Raw genomic sequence first — 22006 nt, 5'->3', positions numbered from 1 at the left:
TGCAAAGGAAAGAAGTTCTGAATTTATAGAACTTCATTTCATTTTATGTCTATATCAGTATCAAGTTCCTTTCAAAGATCTTAGTGTTTACATTTCAGAAAAATATTTCCACATTGCATTGTTTTATTCTTGTCCAGAAGTTTTTGTTCCTGAAAATGTCAAGATTGACTCCTGCAAAATTCCATTAATCATGGAATGGTCTACTGCAGTGGCAGTTTCACTCCCAAAAGATTAATTTATAAGTAAACTAAGTTGATTTTTCATTTAAATAGTTTTATGCTGGCAAATATCAGTGTGATTCATTACTCTTTTCTGTAACTGATAAATAAACCTGACATATGGAAACCAAGTATTACTAATTCTGTATAGGGAGAATTTCTTGAACTTGCTCAACAAACATAACAGTAAAAAAATTCACAGAGAACAGAGATTTTTCAAAATACTAATTTTAGCACTTTTGTATTCTTCATGCATTCCTCTTTCCCCATTTGTGCCCTCCCTTTTTAATAATCACTACCCCCTCAGCCCTAGTTTATAGCTCAGGCAGGGAAAAGATAGGTACTGTAGTTTCTTTCAAAGCTAATCTAGCAAATGCACGAAGAGAGGGTATATTAAGTGGACAAGGGTGATACTGGCTTAAATTATCATACTCTTGGAGGGATTCTGGGACTTGTAGGAACTTTTCAAGCTGTGATCTGATGAAGAACTAGTAGTGACCTAATGGGGAGAATTGGCTAGGACATTTGTAGCTGTTCCATTTCCAGCCTGATTCAAAGAGCAGTGTTGGTTGCCTGCTGAGCAGCAAACTACCTGTGATGCTAAGCCCTCAATTAGCATTCTTTTTTCTTCAGGAGCTTGTGGTATGGAAATAAGTCTCTGTTATAGTACACTGGTTTTAAAGAGCCAGAAGAAACCAAAAGAAGCATTTGTGAGCCACACACAGTTCTATTTGTCCTTATGAAAAGTTTTTTTTCTTAAATAATACAAACTTCTTGATTAACTTAATCGATGAAAATAGTTTTCATAATTAAAAGTTTATTTATTATTATTCTGCTGGAGAAATCAGGACAGCTCTAATATTACTGGGAAGCTCTCTAAAGATATGTGCACAGATCCTTTGACTTACGTTAAATATATAGCAATAACTTTATCCCAGTTTTGACTTATTCATCTAATGTATATTATATTCTTAGATAGCAATATTATGAAATTCAGTATCTCCACCATGTACATGTATTTATCATATTAAATCACTCTGACCAATTTATTCTATTGTTTCTGTTCTGGAAACAATAGGGACTAATTAATACTTTTTCTGATAAAGTAAGTACTATCAATTAATTTTCTGTAGGTTATAGTATAGTAATAACTTTCTGATACTAGCAGTCTGGGCCAAATTTGGCCCCATGACCTAGCAATAAATGGCTCTGTGTTCCATTACCAATTCCCTGAGCAACTAACTCTTCCAACTTTCATTACATTGGCAATTATCCACAACATGTTTCAGTGTGCTTCAATTTCATTGGTTTAACCTTGGATTTATATCAATCTTCTTAACAACTCACTAAGAAAAGACTATGGTTGAACTTGTCCTCTAAAAGCTCAGCTTGATTTTTGGAACTCATGTGTTCTCTTTCAAGGTACTGAGAATTAAAGTAGCAGCTTAGGAGATCAATACAATTAATAGTGACATTGTGATTTTGCTGCATTCTAGAATTTAGAATTACTAATGGTAATCCAGTCTACACATAATTAAAGGAGGGTAATTTTTAAACTGAGTTACATGGGGAAAGAAGATATTATTCCAGAGTGCAGGGGGGACATCAAATGCTGGGAATAATACAGGGGGAAGTGGACCAATAGTACAAAAAAACAGACAGTGGACAAAAAACAATAACAAAGAAGCAGGTAGAGAGAATGGTCCACTACACTAATGCACAGAGATATAAATACACTAATCCACAAAGCATGAGAAATAAGATAAACTTGAGTTATTAACACACAGAAGTTTAATAGGCGTCACTGAAACTTAGTGGGGTAATTCTTAAGATCAGAATATATTAATGGAAGGGTATAACCTGTTCAAAGATATAGACCAAACATGAGAGGAGCAGGAGTGGCATTGGATGTCAATAATATGCACAACTTGACATGTACACTTGTGAATTTCAACTAGGATAAATGTAAAGAACTAAATCTAGGCAGAAAAAAATGAAACAAAGGATGAGTGACATCTGCCTTGAAAGCAATACATGTGAAAAGGATCTAGGGGTTCTTAGTAGACCACAAGCTAAACGTGGGTCAACAGTGTAATACAATGACTAAAAGAGCCAATGTAATTCAACAGGGATATTGTTTCCAGAGGAAAGTAGTAGTGCCACTCTGCTTTGGTCAGACTTCACCTGGAATACTGTGTCAAGTTCTGGGCAAAACAGTTCAAGAAGATATCGACAAGCTGGAACATGTCCAGAAAAGAGTAACCAACCAAGATGACGAAATGTCTGGAAACTTAGCCTTATAAAAAACAATTTAGGGAGCTGGGTTGCATTAGTTTGGAGAAAAGAAGACTAGAGAGGAGACATGATTGTTCTCTTTAAATATCTGAAGGGATGTCAAAGATGGAACAAGCTTGTTTTCTGCTGCAAAAAGAACAGAACATGAAACAATGGGTTCAAATTATAGGGAAAGAAATTCCACCTTGGAAGAACTTCTTTACTATATGAGCTGTTCAACAATGGAATGGACTGCCTCAGAGGATGATGAATTCTCCATCTTTGGACGTCTTTAAATAGATGTTGGATGGTCATGTTTCATGACTTCATGAGTTGTGGATTCCTTCTTGGCAGGGGATTGGATTAGATGGCCCATGTAGTCCATTCCAATTCTTAGATTCTATAATCTTACAATGATCTGAAATAATCCTGTTTGAGACCACTTCAACTGCCCTGGCTCAATGCTAGGGAATTCTTGGAACTGTAGTTTTGTGAGATATTTAGCCTTCTCTGTCAGCTCTGTAGCTCTGGTGCTACAATAAACTGCAATTCCCAGGATTTCCTAGCACTGAGCCAGGGAAGTTAAAGCAGTCTCAAACTGGATTATTTCTGCAGTGTTTTGGACCATTGTTGCTGAATGGGGTAGATCAAAGTGGACAAAATGCAGCCCTTCAGATATATTTCCCATCACCCCTAGCCAACGTAGCCAGCAGTGCAGAATGTTGGGACTAGCTGCTCAAGAACATCTGGAGGACTGTACTTTTCCCACCCCTGAGACAGAGTGTGTACTTCCTTAACTGAAATTGACTTGTCATAAAGAAAAATCTATAGAAACTAGATACTGGTTTTTATTTATATAGTAGTTAATATAACATCTCAATAGAGAATATACTGCCTGGTGTGTGAGAGTAAAAGTAAATGACATGAGTTTGTAAGTGTTGCTATTAAGAGCATTTCAGGAGCAGGACACCAGGACTGCAGGAAGAGGGACAAGTGAGAAACTTTGCCTCCAGCTTTTACAAAGTAAGGAGCCCCCTGACTGTCTCCTGTGTATATCATTGGCCCTCAGACTAGCCACATTGCTTACATACAAGGGGTTGCAGGAGCAGGGTTTTTGACCATCACATTGGCTTGAAGTCTGTAATGTTTTGTGTGGCCTTGCAGGGCACAATGTGATACAGTCACTTTTTTGCAGATGGGATATGTTGCTTATTGAATTGTTGCCACTGTGATTCTTCAGTATGATACTGGTTCTGACACTCATCAGACAGTGTTTCATGTTGTAGTGGCTCTTCTAGCCTTCCCCAGTGACTACATGTTTTAATTTGAATATGGGGAAATGCAATATTTTTGAAACAGAAAATGGTGTCTGACAGTGGGATGACCTTCATGATATCAGAGCAATTATCAGATAAAAAGATTCTTAAAAATTACACTAGGTGCAAATACACAAGATGTAGGTCAAGGAAAATGTTGGAGAAAAATCAATAGATTTGCTTGTCAGTTCTTGGTCTCTGAGCTATTGGTATCATTATTTAAAAAGAGTTTGAGGACAAATAAATATAAAGATTCTTATATGTGAGAGGATTAATTTTTATTTTTTGGAATAAAATATTTGATGAACATGTTAATTATAAATTATTTTGCCAATACTTTAAAGCATATATCATGGATTTATACACAATATTAACTATGTTGATCATAGTTTTTAGGTAAGAAGATTACAGTATATTTTTAAACTGCATGAATAAAATTAATAAAAGTATATTAAACTTTAATGTAAATTCAGTATGTGAGATTTCTTTTATGTCTCTAGACCAATGCAAGTTTGAGAAAACCATGTTATGATTGACATGTCATGCCATGTATAAGATACTGTATCTATGCAAGCTATGCTATCACCAGTCTTTTTAATACAGATCTCCAGGAATCATAGCCACAAACAGTAAACATGAGGTAACATAGCAGAGATATCTGATACTTAAACATATTTGGTACTAGGTGGCTGGCCCTAATTTGATGTGTTATGGCTTCTATTTCTAGACTAGCAGAGATAAACAAAGTTGATGTTTGATTGGCAGGTGCTTACAATCCTGGCTTATGTGGTCATTCACAAAGCTATTGTGAATTTCTAGAGAAAAAACATATTTTGTTTTAAGGAGCAAATGCCATTTTTCTTATTCGAACAGAAGACCTTGACATGGAGAACCTGAAGCCACAATTTACAGTTGAAAAACTCATATGCTGTTATAGATGCGAAAGGTTGCTTTCAGGTAGGGTGGTCACCAACACTATATAGTAGTGGTACTTATTCCTTCTGTGGCCTATTGCTTTATAGAGTATAAGACCACTGCCTTGTGTTCAGTCTTAAACTAAACGCAAGGGATGCAACAGTGGGAGAAGGTAGGGGTAAACTGGGATGAAATATGTGGCTTGTTCAGTTGCACAGGCTCAGGCTGAGGTACAGCATGGGATGGGAACTACCAGGGTGACCAGCTGTCATAACCACAAAGGAGGACATGACACCATAAAATATAAGACTTTACAAAATAAAAGCTAAAAACACTAATATAAGTATAAATTCATTTCATATGGTTTATTTACAGCTATATTACATATACTGTATGTTACTACTCAACTATATTTTTCTGATGAACCTATTATCTTTGTTAAAATTCCTTGTTGTCTTGCAATATACTTATAGAACTCTGAGCAAGACAAATGCTTAATATTGTACTTTACCAGCAACAAACCCTTGATTGAATCTACATTTAAATTATTCCTTTCATCTGTCCATTGTGCTGAAATTAAAGAAGAAACCCTTTCAACATTTGCATTGTACCTCAAACAACCCATTGCCCAACATGTGGTGTTACTCAATGTGCTTCTTAGCCACGCTCAAAATAGAGAACATTTTTCCTGGACGGAAGCCTGTTTGAGAAGATAACTATTTGTCCTAACTTACAGATAGCTACTTGCACTTTACTTTGTGCTTGACTTTACTTTCTGATTGTTATCATTATATTATCATCGTTACTAAAAAAAAAATGTTGCCAGATCAAAGACACACATTTTGGATTCAGTTTAGCAACTGAATGGAATTAGATATTTTCATTCAGATTGGCATTAACTTGATAATTCATAATAGCAACAGTTCACTTGTTGTACAGCTAGTAGATGGCAACATCCTTGCGTGAATTTGTGTTTATAGACTGTTAATCTTTCAGATTAAAACTGAAGAAACTAGAAACAATTATATTGTTCAATTTCACTTTGTCTTGTTAAGTAAAATATGCTGTCTCTGTGCATTTTTTGCACTGTAGTGTTATCTATGTTATTGGTTTTATACCAATAGTTCTCTACCAGCCTGCACCTCAGGAAGAACACTACCATCCCCACATCACTGTAGGCAAATCTGTGCTTAAGTCCATCCAGCCGTTCACCTACCTGGGAAGCATAATCTCCTCAGATGCCAAGATTGATAAAGAGATTGATCACAGATTAGCAAAGGCATATAGTGCATTCAGAAGGCTTCACAAAAGTGTCTGGAGTAACAAACACCTGAGGCGAAGCACAAAAATCAGTGTGTATAGAGCCATTGTACTGTCTATTCTCCCTTATGGGTCTGAAACATGGGTCACCTATCTCCAACACCTACAACTCCTTGAACATTTCCATCTGCGCTGTTTACGCATAGTTCTAAATATACACTGGACTGACTATGTGACAAATATTGCTGTCCTTGAGCAAGCAGGGATCACTAGCATTGAGGCCATGCTATTGAGGACGCAGCTGCATTGGGCAGGACACGTTTCTAGGATGAAGGACCATCACCTCCCAAAAATAGTATTCTATGGTGAACTTGACTCCCTGAAACAACATCTCAGGCTCAGCCAAATTGATCACCAACAATGGTCCGCCCTGGACTCGCATCGGGAGGCATGGAGACACACTATCCACGATGCTGCAGCCTTTTTTGAAAGCTCACGCTGAACGAGTCTCAAAGAGAAATGACAACGCAGGAAGAACCACAACCCGGAAACATCACCCAAGGAGACCTTCTGCTGTGCTTTCTGCAACTGGACTTGTTTATCTCGGATTGGCCTTTTTAGTCATCAACGCGCTTGTACAAAGCGCGAGATGAGTCCTTCCTGAATCTTTGTTTGTGAAGAAAAGCCAGAGGTTTTATATACTACTGTTCTTCCAAAGATGGGACTAATGGCAACTTAGTGTAATGTCAAATAAAACAGTACAATGTCAGTTATTAAACTTACTGACTAACTGAAATAATACTTCAGTAATACTTCAATTAAATCAAAAATTTAAAGCTCAGTTTAAAACTGTTAAAATGCCTCTAAGAAAGGACCCAGCTGGAAAGAAGTTCCATCTTCAGCATCCTTATCCTTTACTTGCCCTGAAATATACATAATGCATTGTTTTTCTAAAGTGGTGCTGATGTTTCATTTGTTTCCGATATTCTCTGTACAGAGTTAAAATAATTTATAACTTAGTAATAAAAAAACATGCACTTGCTGATAGATGTGTATAATTCCCAAGTCCATGTATTTCAGTTTTCAGAGTATAGAGATAAAAATGTAAGTTTGCAGAGTTCCAGCACCTAGAGGGGTAGTCAGATTCAAGTGCTGCCATCGTATTAGGTTTCCTTGTTTGTGCAGACATGGAAGTTTATTTCTAAGTCTACAAAAGTGTAACATATGAAGCAGGATTTGTAGTCGAAAGTATATTTGGTGATTTGATGATGATGTACATTGATCAGTGGAAAAATGTTATTCTTACCGATAGCTGTGATTATTTTCCAGTTGAGTATACATTTATATCTAGAAAACAATCCTTATGGCTAGGGTATATCAGGTTCCAGTAAAACTCATTATACCTGGAGGTGGGAGAAGTCTCTGAGGAAATTAAATGTATCTTCAGAGTCTTCATAAGGAGTGATGACAAACTTTAGGAACATAATCAAAATGATTCTGTGTATGAGCTAAATGCAGATTCTGTCCTTTGAGCTCAAAAGTGATTAATGGGGTTCAATAGCACTTTTACTGTTTTTGCAGAAATCAGTGGGTCCAGTCAGAAAGAGAACAGCCTTCCAGTTGTGTATATAAAAATGGAATCATGCTACTTCTGTAAAATCTCTCTCCGAACCACCAAGAAAATAAAATGGCTCTTAAAGGCAGTACATGTTTGTATATTTTTTAAAATCCTTTAATTTTTTTATTTGTTCACTTTAATTTCTTTAAATGTAATTTAGTTTTGAAAGCTTGTTTTGTCTTGTGTAGTCTTTAAAAGCTAGCATGGAACATGTTTCTGTGACATAATAACATGAGCTAAGGATATTCTTGAATATCTTTAAGAAGGTCCTGAAAGGGTACCTGGAAAATCCTTATCTTGCTGTTTAGTATTATCCAGATAATGCGCATATGATGCTGTGATTGCACACGGCTACAATTATTTTTCAGATTTGGGGGGTTTTTTTTGGTACACAAAATCATTTCATTTATGCTCCATTATACAGGGTGGAAAGACTTTCAGAGTGACACATAAATAAGAGAGAAGTGAAAAAGAAGGTATCCCCTGTCTTAGAGCTTATGTAGAAAAGCGGATGACGGGAAGTGAAAGGGAGAGTAAAATGCAGGGACATGTTCTTAATGTTGTGAGGTTCCTGAGCCTGTTAAAATGACTGATGGATGTCAAGGAGAGGCAAAGCCAACAGGCCTGGCTTTCAGGAGATCTGCTTTCTTTTACTTTCTTTTACTTCCTTTTCTCCAGTCTGGTAGACTGCCTCCTGGATGAGATGGAGAGAAACAAAGACCAGTGGATGTTCCTTCTTATATTGCTATATTAAAATGTATACATTTAAAAAATCATTTATGTGAACTTTGTTGGTGAATACAGGAACATGGTCTATTGAAAATACTTTTTGACATAAAAAAGATCTGGGTTCAAGTAACAGCTTAGGTTTAATTTTCTTGAACGGTTTCAACAAGTTACTATGTCTCAACTTCTGTTTTTCATCTATAAAATGAGAAAGGTGAAAACCAAGGGAATTATTGTAAATTACTAACAAATTTGTTTCTTTTCAGGAACATCCATTACTTGGACAACCTTTCTTTTTCCTTCACCCTTGTCGGACAAATGAGTTTATGGCTTCAGTATTATCAGGTTCACATAAACAAAGGAGGTAATTTACATGAAAGCAAAGTGTTAGCCTTTCTAAATTGTTATAACCACCCTTCATGAACACATTAAAGCATGAATGAATGTCTACCTGCATTTCTAGTAATGAAATATTCCTTGAAGATGCACTATTTTGTAGTCAGACAAATTCAGATGGGAAATAAGGCTCGATTTTGTAAAGTTGTCTTACATGTCATAGCGTAACAAACTTAAATGTACAGAGCACATTAAATTGCTCACAATTATCCTTGGACATATTAGTTATGTCTCAAATGTAACCCTGGGCATTTTGTTGTGGACAATGTTATGCTTAATATCATCTTTATTTGGTTGACTTCATTGCTAATAATGTTAAAACTCAAAGTATCTATCTTAAAAGGCTTTAAGATCCATAAGCCAGATATAGTTCTTAGGGTACTTTTGCAAGATTCAGCTAGTTCTGTCTATTTCAGTCTTCAGTTTTTTGAAAAGTATGAGCTGTGTAGTAGTAAAGACAGATATGTGAAGGGAAAATAACATGAAAGGTCAGAAACAAAGATTAAGCTTCCATGTGATTTTTGAGTCCATTCCAAATCACTCTTCATAGCTGCTTAGGCCCTCTTAGAGTATGCTGATACTGATGCTTTGAGATATTCTGCCTTGTAAAACCCACCAGTGCCCAGTGCTGCAGGATTTTAAATAATTATGTAAAATGTTTGTAACTGAGCAGGCGTTTTGCTAGATGAGCTTTGTGTGGCTTTTGTAGACTGAATTTTGCGTTTAAAGACAGTTTTACCCCAAGTATAACATGCCTATTTTTCTTTTTTGTTCTGTAGGAGTACAAATTACATCATTGCATGGTTAAGTACTGTAGGCCCAGTGGTGGGTCTCAATCTTCCTTTGGGTTATGCAAAAGCCATTGCTGAACAGAGTACAAGTGCTGATTAAAGAGGTGAACCATATCTTACTCAACATTACATTTTAAAAAGTAATTGTATCTTTTTCTTCAGATTGCCCAAAACCTTTTGTTTTTGCTTCTAAACCAACAAAATATTATGCTATTGCTGCCAGTATTTTGATGATAGCTTTATACTTATGCATATACACTTGTTTATTCGTAATGTTTTTAACTTAAAAGTGGTTCCCTGGATTTCTTTTTGTTTTCTTTTTGTTTTATGTTCTTTAATGGCAAGACCTTTTATATATGTATATACAAAAAAGACCCAGCCCTTTTAAAAAAATAGTGTTTGCTTCTGTTTATTTTTTCACAATACAATTTGGTGTTTTTATTTTGATGCTCTGATATCATTTTACTTAATTTGGTTGGCACTGTAATGCAAAAATCAATTCTCTGTGGCTAAGACAGACCTAAGTAGGGTATCCAGTGAACTCCAGTTAAGAGACTGGGAACAGGTCACATAATGGTGGACAACCTTCACTGAGCTCTTCCTTTTTTCCAGAGATAATTCCTCCCACCCATCTTAGGTATGGCTAAGTGCTATGTCAGCAGTGACATTAGCCCAAATTATGGCTAATTAAGGGCTCACATGTAAGATTACATGAGTGAGAAAAATTCCCTTTTCTTTGTACTTTGTATCCTTCTTTTGGAGACACTGTTATAGCTGTTGCAAATATAATTCCTGCATGAAATGGCTTGAAGGCTGACTATGTACTATGTTCCTAAGCTTTTCATATAAACTGTATGAATAGGGTTTTTTTCTGCCAAGATGGATCATATTGGAACATTGCCATTAACTTGGCAATAAGAACTGAGAGCGAGGTCATAAAATCAAGAGTGACTTGACTTAAGCAAGCTTACAACCCCTTGAGCTATTCTGTTAAAGTTGGCATCCATCTTAATTTTAATTATTTCACTATTTCTCATTACTTTTTCATTGTTGTTGTTTCAGATTCTCTAAAAGAGCATTGTCAGTGGTGGAGTCTAAAGGTGCTGCTCTAGTGCTGTAGCTCATCTCAGATATGAAGCTAAGTAAAACATCAAGTCTAACAAGCTGTTGCAATCACTACAAGATGTTTCAGTGGAGATCCAATTTCACTGATATGTGTCTGAAGATAACCAAGCCTTGAAATCAGTTCTAATTGTAACAAGGATGATGCTTCATCCCATCAGGAGAAAGATGTCAATTCATGTGGTAGCTGGACTAATGTTAAGTGGAAAAGATACTGTTTCCCTAAATTGATCGAATGACTGATTTGAGACAACTTATCAGGCTTGGGGGGGGGGGAGGGGGGACTGCCAAAGGACTTTGAAGTTTACAGTAATAATAAATCTCTACCTTTACTGCTAGCTCATGAGGCCCCATGGAATGTGATTGTTTTTTGCAAGCTGTTCTCTTGCTGCTATTTTTGCACATTACAGAACACACTGCCTGATAGGATTTAGGATTAAATTGTTGCATTGATCTTCATATGCAATGGTCAAAGTGATCTGTGGATGACATGTATATATATTGAAAAGCTACAGTTTGCCATACCTTACCACCTAGTTTACACACCATGATAAACACATGGTGTTTGATTTTCAGCCAAATCCGTCTCCTGTCTTAGATCTTCACCCAAATTCCCCTTTTCTTCAACCTGGCTCTGGTAGTAGGAGTGAACCAGGCTGGGGTAAAATCTAGTTTGGGAAAGATTTAGCTCCTCTCACCACCACCACCCCCCACCACCACCCTCTATTTAAGCGTATAAAAAAAAGGTGCCATGTGACTATTTGGGGCTGTTTTTTGTTTTAGCAAAAGCCTGTATAAAACACAAGCTATTTCAGAAGTCCTGCAGCTTCAGCTAGAACTATGGTACATGCCAAATAGTCTCAATGTTACATATATGTATACTCTTTTGTATAGCTTGCAGAATCTAAAGATTATTTATCAGTTAATTTCTTACATCAGTTAGCAAAAAGTGATCAGATTTTAATTTTACTTGCTTCCATCTAAATTGGCAGTACTCCACTATATTGTCAGTCATTTTACTGAGATGCATCTTATCACAGATATATTTTACTGCTAGTCTGCCCACCCTCACTGAGAATAATGTCAGTTCTAGCCAGACTGTACAAATGTCTATATTTTGTTACTGGAATAGGTGTCAGTTAAAAGACCAAAGGATGAAAGAGTATTCCAGTGCTGTATTGGTCAGATAAAAGTAAATTCCCAGAAGCTCAGTAATAGTTAGAGATCAATAGTTAGAAGGAAACACATGGCAGTGGCTTTCTTCATAATCTTGGGAAATAGTTCAACTTCCCCTTGAGGCAATTTTTAGTAGATTTCACTAATATTTTGGGCTGTACTACCAGTCTGGTTTATGTATGAGTAAAGAATGGACTAAATCTTGTGTGAGTTAAGCATTCTTAAGCCCATTGAAATCAATAGACTTAAACATGCCTAACTCTGCATTAGATATAAGCCTGCATCATACCTTTACTAAATCAAGTCTCTGTTAATATTAAATGGATTTCACATGAATAATAATGATAAAACCAGTGTGAAATACTACATTGTAATGTAATATCCACTATCCATGTCAGGCAGATTTAATTCCTTCTAAATAAACCTTTTGTGTTATTTTTATTTTAGTCTGTTTTCCTAATAGAAACAAATTAAATGTAATGACAACTATTAAAGTATAATGCCTAAAATATTAAAAAGAAACATGTTTTTAAGATGTTAGATATTCTGCCATTTAAATCATATATCTGTTTTTCTGTGTAATTTTTGAATAGTTCAAATGCACTTAAAGCCCCCCTCCCCCTTGGATGATACAGCTTTGGACATCTCTTTAAAGCAGAGGACTGCCATTGGCAAGGACATACCCTACCACATTTTTAAAAACGCACAGGCCACACCTATCATTTTTTCCAAATACTTTCACACTACTCAGTTATAGTACCATATTTTAACTCTGTGGAACGCTGGGGCTCATAATTTGGTGAAGCATTAGAGCTCCCTCACTGAGAATTCTAAATGCCACTCTCTAAACTGCAAATCTCAGGATTTCATAGGATGTAGTATGGCAGTTAAAGTGGAATGGTTCTTGTTGTTATGTGCTTCTGACTTACAGCAACCCTTTCTTCACAAATATTATTCAGCGGTGATTGTCAATTGCTTTCATTTTAGCTAAGAGAGAGTGACTTACCCAAGATCAGCTAGTGAGTTTACATGGCCAAGTGGGTATTCAAATCCTGGGTTCCTAGAGCCCTAGTCCAACACTAGTGTGTCTGTGTGCTTGTGTATCTGTGCCTTCAAGTCACCTGTTGGCCTACGGCAACCCCATGAATTTCACAGAGTTTTTTTAGGCAAGGAATATTCAGAGGTGTTTTAGCCAGTTCCTTCCTCTGAAATATAGCCTACAGCACCTAGTATTCATTGGTATTAACTAGGGCTGACCCTGCTTTGCTTTCAAGATCAGACAGATCTTGTGCCTTTAGGGTATATAAGCCCCACTTTCCATGTTTTATCACGGAATATAGCAGTATAATTGTGTGGTGTGAAAAGGTTCTAGTAGAGAGTGTATACTTACATCTATATTTTTAAATTATATTTTGAAGTAAGAAAGGACTATTGGGAGGTTAAAAGAATTGTGTCTGCAGGGGCTTCTGAAGGGGTGTAATTCTTCATTTTGGAGACAAAATAATTCAGTGAGTGGGGTTCAGCATCTCTATCAGGGTAGACTGCATGTGGCCCATGGACTGCACAATTTGCAGGTGTGTTGGGTGGTCTGAGCTTTGAGCTGGGGGTGTAAAGCAACATCCAAATTAAGTTATTACAAACTATAAGTGAGTAAAAGAAATTTAGATGATTGTCTTGATCGGATTAACTCTTTATAAGATTCTGTATATTAAGCCTCATGTATCTTGAGGATGTCATCTTTACTTGATCTTAGGCTGAGCAATGATAGGGGTATGCCATCTTAACTATATTAGGCAGGACACTCCCACTTTTGACTTTAATGGATCATAACAAGAAGAGCCTCCAGGATTCCAGAAATCTCAGTCAACCACTACCATAATCCATCACTGTACCTATCCAGCAACTGAGATTCAATACATACTGTTTCTGAACACAGAAGTTATATTTAGCTCTCATAAATAATACTTGTTGATCAACTGGTTCTCCATGAATTTAGTCTAACGTCCATGTCAGAGGGTGGAGGAGGCAGATCAGTCAGGTTGGGATCCCGCCGTGGAAGACGACACCCTTGAGGACCCTGGAGACGCCCCGAGGGAAGAAGGAGGGCCGGCTAAGGGTGAAACAGCTGGGCCTAGGGTGGAGACGGAGGAGGGGGCGGGGTCAAGGGGAAGAAAAGGAGAGACGCTGGGGGGAGAAGGGGGGAAGGAGGAAGCTGGAAGACCGCTGGAGATGCTGTGTGGGTGGGAAGAGACGGGCTATGAAGCCGGAATAGAAGCTCGGGTGAGTGAAGCCTTGGCGGCCGAAATTAATCGGCGGCACTTTCGGGGCCATAGAACAGTCCCAGGAAGGAGAGTGGAGGTCCGACCCCTGGTGGAAAGCTGGTGGCCTCCACATCCCACAGGTGCTGACCCCGAGCCTTATCTAGCCTGCCCCGTGCTTCATCCTGGGCCCCGTCTGTTGTGGGATATTCGGGGAAGGAGTGGGTCGACCACCCGGGAAGCCTTAGGCCGGGTACGTCGAGAGGTACCGGACGCCCAGGAGAGCGCTGACCTGGGAGAACTGTAAGCCTAAAGGGTGAAGTAACCCGGGCCGGACTCTATGCCCAGAGTGAGACTTTGAGTTTGGTGTTTTGAGAAAGTGCAGTGAAGAAACTTGCCTGTTATTGTTGCCATTGGGCCTACTTCAGTTGTGTTACATTAAAAGTTGTTGCAGCATCACCCCGCTTCTGACTATTTGTCATGGAACCCATGGGACCTCCGCCTCCTCCTTCAGAGGGGACTCGGGGCCCGGCGACAGTCCATTTCATATTTTAAAAATAATTATTATGAAAATATTCATCTGACTATAGTGACTCTATTTACATTAGTATACTGTAAATGTCTGAGAAAGCTAACATGGGATAGTGGTTTGAGCATTGGACTACAACTCTGGAGACTAGGGTTGGAATCCCTGTTTGGCCATGGAAACCCACTGGATGATATTTGGCAAGTCACATTCTCTCAACCTTAGAGAAAGAAAAAGGCAAACCCCCTCTGAACTTATCTTTCCAAGAAAACCCTGTGATACCTCCTTACCTCCTTAAAGGTAAAGGTAGTCCATTCACATGAATGTGTAGTCATAACCGACTGTAGGGGGTGGTGCTCATCTCCGTTTCTAAGCCACAGAGCCAGTGTTGTCCAAGGACTGCTCTGGTGGTCAAGTGGCCAGCAAGATTGCACCAAACGTTACCTTCTACTTAAGTGGTACATATCTAGCTACTTGTATTTGCTTGCTTTCAAACTGCTAGGTTGGCAGAAGCTGGAACTAGTGACAGGAGCTCACTCTATCATGCAGCACACGGGCTTCGGACTGCTAACCTTTGGATCTTCTGATCATCAGAATTGGTGTCTTAATCACTAAGCCATCACATCCCTCCTTAGAGGAGCCATAAATCAGAAGTGACTTGAGAACACACAACAACAACTATATGTCTGAAAACATTTTAGCGTCATTTAAATTAGAGATCATACCACATACGCCAACTGTGCCCCTGCCTGGCCCAGAGAGACCTTGAAGTAGTAGTACACGCACTGGTAACCTTTCACTTAGATTTCTGTAATGCGCTCTACATGGGGCTACCTTTGTACCAAGTTTGGAAGCTTCAGCGGATCCAAAATGCTGCAGCCAGATTGGTCACGGGAACATCTAGATCAGACCATATCACTCCAATATTAAAATCTTTACATTGGCTGCTGATCAGCTTCCAGGCGTAATATAAAGTGTTGGTCATTACCTTTAAAGCCCTACATGGCTTGGGTCCGAGTTACTTAAGGGAACGCCTCTCCCTACACAATCCGCCCCACACTCTTAGAATATCAGGGAAGAAACTATTGGAATACACAAAAACCAGAGTAGTTACAAATTCCCATAAAGCTTTCATAGCTGCAACCCCTGAACTATGGAACAACTTGCCAGAAGAGATCAGTCTTATTACTACACTGGAAGCTTTTAAGAAGGCACTTAAGATGGGTCTCTTCCGGCGGGCCTATCCACCTGTGATCTGCTATGATTGATCCCAAAGAACACCCCCACTTCCGATTTAAGAGCATGGGAACAGACGACGATTTGGATATTTTAATGACTGGTAGCAGTATTGCTGACTGTTTTATTGTTTGTATTTTTAGATAACATTGTATTTGCATTTTGTATTCCTGAATTTTTTGCTGTAATCCCGCAGGGAGAGGCGGGAATTATAAATAAAATTTATTATTATTATCATTATATCAGTGAATCATGTTGTTTGACTCTGTCCTGAGATGCCATAGACTGATTGAAACAACTACACTTTCCAGTATATCCCATAGTGAATGGCTTGAGATTTGCTTACCTTTTGAATAATTCAGACAGGGCATCTCTTCCTGAAATCCTCACAGCAGGGATATATGAAATGAATATATTATACTTCTGATGAAGGTAGATTGCAGTTTGAAGAAACTCTTAACAAAGGATAATAAATCCTGATGGTGTAGCTATACTCACAAACCATTCCTTATGTTGTGGTTACTATTTAGCAACTCAAATCCTTATTATTAGGTGTTTTGGCAAAGTCCACCAGGATCAGTTCCATTGAAATAAATGAAAGCTTCAGTTAGAGACTAGACTAAAGGTAGGACAATACTTTTAACTTGAGGGCAAAATTCCTGTTCAGGGAAGGTTTAAGGGGGTCATGTTCCAGCAATAAGCAATCCAAAGGGAAATGGTGGGACTAAATATACCCGCACAGATTAGCTTGAAGCTCTTATTTGCTAGTAATAAAATAGTATAGAAGGCCATTTCATCCTTTTAGACTGGGAAAAACAATCTACAAAATAGAGAAACCATCATGTGATGATACCACAGAGAAAGCAATAGTACCAACTGGGGAACTCCAGGAGAGCCGGAATTGGACCTAGGCCCTTATGCTCCCCACCCCTGGACTACATCCTAGGTACATGGAAAACAACATTCAAATTGCTGCTGAGGCTTAGATACAATGTTCCTGCTTCAGGAAACTGATTCATGAATCAAAGAATATTCTGTTGAAATTGTTTTCCTCCATCTAGCCTCCGCATGATGTCTATGACTAGCAGTGTGCCTTGACTTCAGGCAGAGAGAGGATGTTTGCTACTTGGTCCTTTTCTCCATGGAGATGTCAGCAATTCAACCTGAGATCTTCTGTGTGGAAAACATGGTAGCATCAAGCTATGATCATTCCCCAAAAGGACAGAGCAGGATAATAGGTTGATGGGTCAGTGTCCCCTCCCTCTCTGCACATCTTGGAGCAAAACAACAAAGCTGGTGGTATGTGTGGAAATCACAGTTTACTATCATTAACTAAATGCATTTTCCCTAGTTTTAGTTTGGACTATACACAGCTTTTTATTATATCAATACGTGTACTTTATTCTTCACTTTTAAAGCAGGATTGTTTCTTAAGAAAATGATAAGCATTTTGCATGCTCCATTTATGAAGGTGATATATTTGGCTTGATTCCATCCTCTTTCAGCCAGTGCAGTAAAGTTCAGCCAGTCAGCTGGGGTTTTCCTTAACAATGAGAAATTCAGCAGGTGGCATAAAGCCAGTGGTTCCAGATCTTTCCTTGCCATGACATTGTTTACTGTTTGTAGGTGGATTCCAGTAACATTCCATTGCACTGCAGATTGGTGCTTGTGCAATAGGGGCTTTCAGTTTCCTTTTCCCTGCTACAATCCTTGGCTTGCCTCAAAACTTTTCTTTGTTGTATGTGATTGGGGTGACTTTGGGTGTAGGGGGATTTATGTGAATAGAAGTTACTTCATCTTGAACAAGGGCCTCTCTAGGTCTTTCCCACTGTGTTTATTATTGATTACAGGCATACCTCAGTTAACAAACCCTCTGACAAAGAAGCTCCTTTCACAAAATCTGCCCAGTCCCTCTCATTCTTGTCTTCTACTAGTTGGACGTTTTTTCTAACAGCATTGGCATGGAAAGCATGGTGAAGGAGGACTGGAGAAACATAGAATCATAGAGTTGGAAGAGACTTCAAGGGCCATCCAGTCTAAACCCCTTCCATGCAGAAATACAGAATCAAAACAACACCCTGACAGATGGCTATCCAGTCTCTGTTTAAAAACCATCAAAGAAGGAGACTCCACCGCACTCTGATAGATGTTAGGTGTTGGATTGCAGCAGTGTATCTACAGTAAAGAATGCAACGAACAAAGCTGGAGCTGCGATTCAACTCTAGCCAGTCCTACTTTTGCTGTATGTGTCTTCCTGCCACAGGCATGGTAAACAGCAGCTAATTCCTTCTAAGAATGAATGAACAGTGAAACAGAGAAAAGGGGGGAAGCAGATAAATCTGTCTCACCAGTTATCCTGGCTTATTTTTTTTAAGCATAGTGTTCCGTAGAAGGATTTGAAATGTTTTTGTTTACTTAGGCAATGTGTATCTGATTTGGTCATTCTATTTCGCATGCACATAGTATTAATTTTGAATAAAAAGTTTAACAAAATATGTTGAACTGCCAGCCTTTTTGTGCTGTTTCTTTCTCTGGTGCAAAATTTTCTGTTAAAGAGGTAAAGCCCAAGAACACAACTAGGGCTGCATCTGCACTGCAGAATCAATACAGTTTGAGACCGCTTTAATGGCCCTGGCTCAGTGCTATGGAATTCTGGGATTTGTAGTTTTGTGAGATATTTAACCTTCTCTGTCAGAGAGCTTTGGTGCCACAACAAAGTACAAATCGCAGGATTCCATAGGAGACAGCCATGACATTTAAAGTAGTGTCAAAATGCATTAATTCTGCAGTGTGGCAGCAGCCTAGGCCCTTAACTAAGGTACACCTGTATGTGGTAATTCGAATCTATTTGTGTTAAGATGTATGGCTCAGAAAACGTTTGCTGAGCAGAAAAGAGTTATTCTCATCTATTATGATTCTGGGTGAATTCCAGCTTTCACTGAAGTCTAATAAAACTCATATTGATTGCAGTAGGGAAAGATTTACAGCCTTGGTGTTTATCCCAGCATGTTAACTGGTAAGATGACAATTAAAAGTGTTGTGTTTGGAAGGAAATATTAAAGAGCAGTTATTTGAATGCTTACTTGTAAATAAATCCTACTGTGTTCAATTGGGTTTTTCTCCCTATAACTGTGTATAGAATTGGCACTTTTAAGAGTCACTTTTTAAAAGGACATTGTAACTATTGACATGTTCTTAACATGGAGAAATCATTTTTTAAAAATCTTGTCAGCAGAAGGGAAACTGACAAGCCAGGAAAAAAGTTGTGTCTTATCTCTCTAGTATACAGTGGGCCCTCCACATTTGCTGGAGTTATGGGCACAAGACTCCCATTAAAGTGGACAAACAGCAAATAAAAAACCCACTATATTTTTTATCTGAGAGAACACCTCTCTAGGAATCTCTAGGTCCTCTGGTGGAACTCTGTGGTCAACATATGCCAGAAGTTGACCATAGAATCATGCTGGAAGACCTACAAATGCCTTGACAAGTGTTTTCTCTAGTAATCTCTAGGTCCTCCAACACAACTGTATGGTCATCCTCCACCAGAATTGTACTGGATCACCTAGAGATTCCTAGAGAGAACATACTAATCAAATCCACAAATAATCAAATCCAGAAAAGTAAAAGCCATAAATGTGGAAGGCTTTCTGCATGCAACCGCCACCCAAGATGACAAAAATGAAGGTTTATAAAATGACAAAAATCAAGGTTTGCTTTGTGCAATTTAATTTTGAGAGGAGTGATGTTGGTGAGATATTTTCAAGCTGTGGATGATTGACTCCACTGATACACAGGGCCAACTGTACCATTTTTACTTCTGATTGTGAAGCAAGAAATTGCCAAGGAAAGGAAAACAGAATAAATGTTAAAGTTAGAGGTATGCCAGAGTATGGAATCTTTGACAGGAAAGTTAACCTAAAAGATGAAGACTTTGCAAGGACAAAAAAACCCCACTGTTGTGTTTATGGGAACATAAAGGTTTGTCTTCTTTTGTGAATCATCTAGAAGAGCAGGGCTACCAATGTGTCACTTCAGATGGACATACATGGAATGATGCCATTGATTGATGTATCAGAATTTTAATTTATGTTTGTGTAGTTGTACTTCTTTTTTTGGCTTCATTTATACTGCAGCTTTTTTTTTTTGGTCTTGTGATACTTGTCTTTCGTAATAATTTTTTAAAGTTTTTAAAAATCTAGTTTACCCATGGCATGAAATCTTCATTAGGGTTCTTGGATGTTCTTCTAAGTGTGACCTAGAAAGTCACACATGGAAGAACTGTGCCATAGGGCCTGGTGCAAAGATCCTGTTTCTATTAAAAGTGTTTCTGTATATTTGTGAATGGAGAAGCTATTAATACTCTTCATTTCTGGATTAGTTTCCCAGGCTAATTTTAAACTATGGGTTGAACCAAGCACTCCATCAGCCAACCAGTGATATAAAAGGGAAATCTGCCCTCTGGTCATGTTTCTTGGGGCCACACAGAATTGTACAAATAGGCTTAGTAATCTGAGCCTGACAACTTTTTAACAAAGGGAAGACATGAAACCAATAATTTGTTTCCTTTGCTTAATTTTTTTTTGATTGATTTGTAACCCTATGTAAATCTTTGAATTAATTAAAATGTTTCTTAATACCGGAATGGCTATCCAAGCTGTTGACAAAAATAAAGATATATCATTTGTAGGGAAAATACAAAGCCATGCTAGAAACTTTCCTGACCAAAGTATCATTTGGTGGAAACTACTCCAGCACCCTCAGCATGCATGCTGCAGCATACCTCAGTGTTTCTCTCCATTAATCAGAATGATAATTCAAGCATGTCTAAGTCTCAGGTGTTTTGCAATAGTTTCTAGAATGTGGACTTGCATATTGTGGGGTGGCCATAACTTTTTAGTTCTCTTTCCAAGGTTCTAGCATATCAAGAAATGCTCACTAAAGTAACAACAAAAATAATTTCCTGAAAACTATAATTGTATAATTTCTTAGTAGAACACCTGGGTAAATAAGAACTTACTACCTAAGCAGAGGAGTTTATGGAAAATAATTTAAGGCAATTAATTCATGTTAGGTCACATTTTAACAAGTCACTCATGTTGGCTAGTGAAAGAAGATGTGAGGTCAAGAAAACATTTCATCTACATTCATTTTCACAATAAAAATGTTCACCTGACAAATGTAACCTTGTATCTGTCTTCAAGATTTACACAAGAGCAACAACAGCGCTAAAAGACTTGAGGAATATCAGAGACTGGAAAACAGCATAAGGACGCTGTTCCATGCTGTGGAAACATTTCCCCCTCTCTTCATTCATTAAAGCAAATACCCGGGTTGTCTTAAGCAAAGCATGACACTTTGCCTTTTTGATACCATATTGCCTTTTGTGGTGCATATGGCAAATGGGTGGCTGCACAGAGTGCTGCTTAAATATTTCCTCCCTATCATAACTCCAGAGGTTCCCTCAGCTGACAGCATTCCCTGCCTGCATTCATTCTGAAAAAGAAAGCATTAATGTTCAAGTCACTCTTGGCCTTTGAGACTAATAAACCTGTTTCCAGTGACTTCTCAATATTAACAACCATGCTAGCTTAACTCCTGCAGCACAGATTGCTTAAATAAACAGGAATGGTTTTGAAAAGGGAAAAGTTGGGATGTTTCCAGACAAAGGTTTTCCAGATGTGGACTGTGAAATGTTTGCTCATTTTATGTGCTGGAGATAAACTCTTCTGGAGAACATTATAGTTGTCCCTTCTAATTTGCGGACTTGGAGTCCACAGTCTCGCTTTTCGTGATGGCAAGGCAGGGAGGGATTAAAATAGTGTGAGCGCCCATTATAATCAATGGGCTTTGAATATATGTGAATTTCCATTGTGGGAGTCTGGAAGGATCCTCTGCAAAAATGGAGGGATGACTGTATATCTTTTTTCATATTTTTGCACAGAAACCTATTCCTTTGCAATATGGCCCTCATTTCACACCACTGGTATTGGATAATGTAAAGTCCAAAGTACTGTATGTGGATTCTGTAATAATCTTGAAGTACAGAGTGCTAGAACATGTTGCAACTTTTTTAAAAGCACAATTAATGTATCTATTATTTTTTTAAAAATCCATAATTGTTAACCATGTCTATGGATATAGGTAGGGTAAGGACATCTGATGAATATATAA

General features: G+C 38.0%; 1 protein-coding gene across 3 annotated transcripts in view; it reads left to right on the top strand.

The window, feature by feature from the left end:
* ATG10 (autophagy related 10) overlaps positions 1-13954 on the top strand; it is a 136103-nt gene extending 122149 nt beyond the window's left edge. For all 3 annotated transcript variants that reach the window (XM_089493757.1, XM_089493741.1, XM_089493750.1), the window contains 3 exons: positions 8594-8691; positions 9503-9618; positions 10577-13954. In XM_089493757.1, the coding sequence (XP_089349883.1) occupies positions 8594-8691; positions 9503-9614 (210 nt within the window). In that variant the 3' untranslated portion in view covers positions 9615-9618; positions 10577-13954. The remainder of the gene's footprint in view (positions 1-8593; positions 8692-9502; positions 9619-10576) is intronic.
* The last annotated feature ends 8052 nt before the right edge of the window (positions 13955-22006 follow it).

This window comes from Sceloporus occidentalis, unplaced genomic scaffold (genome assembly GCF_023333645.1).
Source record: "Sceloporus occidentalis isolate IW3139 unplaced genomic scaffold, rSceOcc1.0.p SCAF_1, whole genome shotgun sequence".
NCBI lineage: Eukaryota > Metazoa > Chordata > Lepidosauria > Squamata > Phrynosomatidae > Sceloporus > Sceloporus occidentalis.
Note: the sequence above shows the minus strand (reverse complement) of the source record. Positions and strands in the feature narration are given on the sequence as shown.